Source organism: Varanus komodoensis, unplaced genomic scaffold, assembly GCF_004798865.1.
Source record: "Varanus komodoensis strain SLA01 unplaced genomic scaffold, ASM479886v1 scaffold8, whole genome shotgun sequence".
Taxonomy (NCBI): Eukaryota; Metazoa; Chordata; class Lepidosauria; order Squamata; family Varanidae; genus Varanus; species Varanus komodoensis.
The window spans coordinates 3462565-3465183 of NW_025336481.1; the positions used below are offsets into that span (position 1 = coordinate 3462565).

General features: G+C 59.6%; 1 protein-coding gene across 1 annotated transcript; it reads left to right on the top strand.

The window, feature by feature from the left end:
• Nucleotides 1-612: 612 nt before the first annotated feature.
• Nucleotides 613-2007, top strand: LOC123036328 (protein ABHD16B-like). The gene has a single exon (XM_044455489.1). It carries the CDS (start codon nucleotides 613-615, stop codon nucleotides 2005-2007), a length of 1395 nt encoding a protein of 464 aa, XP_044311424.1.
• Nucleotides 2008-2619: the final 612 nt, after the last annotated feature.

Below are 2619 nucleotides of genomic sequence, written 5' to 3' on the forward strand. Positions count from 1 at the left end.
GGCTTCATGTTGCGAAGCGACTCACGACAGAGCTCAGGGTCCTATCCAGGCTTCTCCACATCCTTCCATGCAGGCCATGACCAAGGATTTCTAACCGGAAGCCTTTATTCTGTTCAAGCTGCCCAGCTAGGCTGGGGTCGTGTGAGGAAAGAAGAGTGTTGCAGAAGTCGGTAAGCAAAGGGACAAACGACGTTAGAATACGGGCCGTTTCAGTATTACAGCGGATTCCGGGCTCGATTCCTCCCTGCCCTTCCAGGGCCAGCGCCGCCTCTTCTAGCGGCGGCTGCTGCAACTAGCTGCCCGGGTTCCCCTGAGCCAAGGCCCCTGATGAATCGCTCACAAAAGGGGGTGACCTCGCTCATTGTGACCCACGCCTGAGCAGCGGGGGGACAAGGAGGCCGCTCCTGGGCCCGCACGCAGCAGTGCACCATGGCTGGAGGGAGATCCCCCGACAGGTCCCACCGCCAGCACCATGCCTCTGCGGAGTAGAGGTACGCTCGCGCAAGTCCTGCACCAGAAACACCAGAGACACCAGCCGTGGGGATACTTTCCTGGTCCCCACCTCTTTTTATTCAGTTTATGCATCACAGAGGATAGCCACGGTCTCTCTCCATGTGTGTCTTGTGCTTTCCAAAGGCTCTTGCCCACGTATTTAAAACCTACTTTCTGGCCAGTTACTACTTCGAGTTCGGCAACTGGCCCGTGGACTTCCGATGGGATGAGGCTGGTGGCCACAGACACCCTCCCGGCCACGACGAGAGTGGCCACGGCCGAGGTCGGGGCCGCCAGATCATGGTCCAAGCCGCGTCGGGACCGTGCCTGCTGGCGGCGGCGTCCTTGGCCACGCGGGCGGATGGAGGCAGGCCATCGGCGTGGAACATCTTCAGCTCCTTTAAGCAGATGCCCAGCCGGCTGGCCAGCTACATCATGGCCCATTCTCTCGGTCGCTGGTTGTTGTACCCGGGCTCAGTGTTCCTCCTGAACCAAGCCTTACTACCAGTCCTGGCCAAGGGTCAGGCTCGCCTCTTGAGGGATTACAACGGGAAGCGTGCCAAGCTGGTAGCCCGGGATGGAAATAAGATCGACACCATGTTTGTGGACAGGAGAAGCAAGGAAGCAGGGCAAACGGAGCACCCGGGGAACGTCCTGGTGGTTTGCTGCGAAGGGAACGTCAGCTTCTACCAGTGGGGCTGTCTTTCCACGCCCCTGAAGACTGGCTATTCTGTGCTGGGATGGAACCACCCTGGTTTTGCCGGAAGCACGGGCAAGCCCTACCCAGAGAATGACGCCAACGCAGTGGACGTGGTGGTCCGCTTCGCGCTGCACCGCCTGGGCTTTCGGATCCAGGACGTCGTGATGTACGGGTGGTCCCTGGGAGGCTACTCCGCCGCCTGGGTCGCCATGTCTTACCCGCTGTTAGGCGCCCTGGTCCTGGACGCCACTTTCGACGACCTGCTCCCCTTGGCCCTGAACGTCATGCCCAAGAGCTGGAAGAAGCTGGTGGTGCGGACGGTGAAGGAGCACTTCAACCTCAACGTGGGGGAGCTGCTGTGCAGGTACGCCGGCCCCGTGCTGCTCATCCGGAGGACCAAGGACGAGGTCGTCACCACCTGCCCGTTTGGCCTTGAGGACCGGGTGACTAATCTCAGGTGCAACAGGGCCAATGCGCTCCTGGTGCAGCTGCTGGAGCATCGCTACCCCGAAGTCATGTCCCAGGAGGGGCTGGAAGCGGTTCACGACTGGCTCAGGGCTGCCAGCCCCAAGCAGGAGGAGGCCATCTACCGACGCTACAAGATCAGTGACGACTGGTGCCTCAAGGAGCTCCGGGACTACAGATCCAGCCTCGGACACGAGAGCCACTTCCCGTGGAGGGTTGGGAAGTACATTACCTGCCGAGAAAAGAAGCAGATGGCGGTGTTTTTGGCCAGGAAGCACATGAGGAACGTGGAGACCACACACTGGTCTCTCCTGAAGCCCAGCGATTTCCAGATGCCCTGGAAGTTATAGCTGGGCGACATGGGGGGACGTCGGAAGAGAGAGAGAGCAAAAGACACAGAAAAAAGAGAGGGGCTTGGAATACCTAACTGTGTGCCCATATTGTCTTCTTCCGCGAATCATATACCCCATCTGACGCTGTACAGATGTGCTGGACGACAACTCCCATCACCCCCCAACTACCACGTTGATTGAAAGAGATGGGAGTTATAGTCCAGCACATCTGAAGAGCGCTTGGTTGGGACAGGCTGACCTGCTTTGTTGAATCTTTGAACTGGGGCTGAGGCAGACGCGGACAACGGTGTTCCCCTTTTGAGCATCGCTCCATTGTCGGCAGCCCTTCCTGGCTGGCGCCTCTCCCAAGTGTGCTGTGGAGCAGAACCCGGACGTCATCTGAGCTCTTCCTCGTGCTGGCAGCACCACGTGGCGGCGGCATCGCCGTGCTTGACCTCCTGGAGGCCTGCAAACACAGGATGACATTTTGGGAAGGCCTGGGAGGGCCGCTGTCCCCAGAGTCAGCAGTGACAATGCCCGGATAGCGGGGAGGCCACTCCTCGGAGCAAGGGAAGGAGCGCCACGCAGTTGGACAGGGATGAGAGCAATTTAGGTTTCGCGATCAGAGTC

Excerpts from the sequence above, each read along its gene's own strand:
- LOC123036328 (XM_044455489.1), top strand. The coding sequence starts at position 613 with ATGTGTGTCTTGTGCTTTCCAAAGGCTCTTGCCCACGTATTTAAAACC.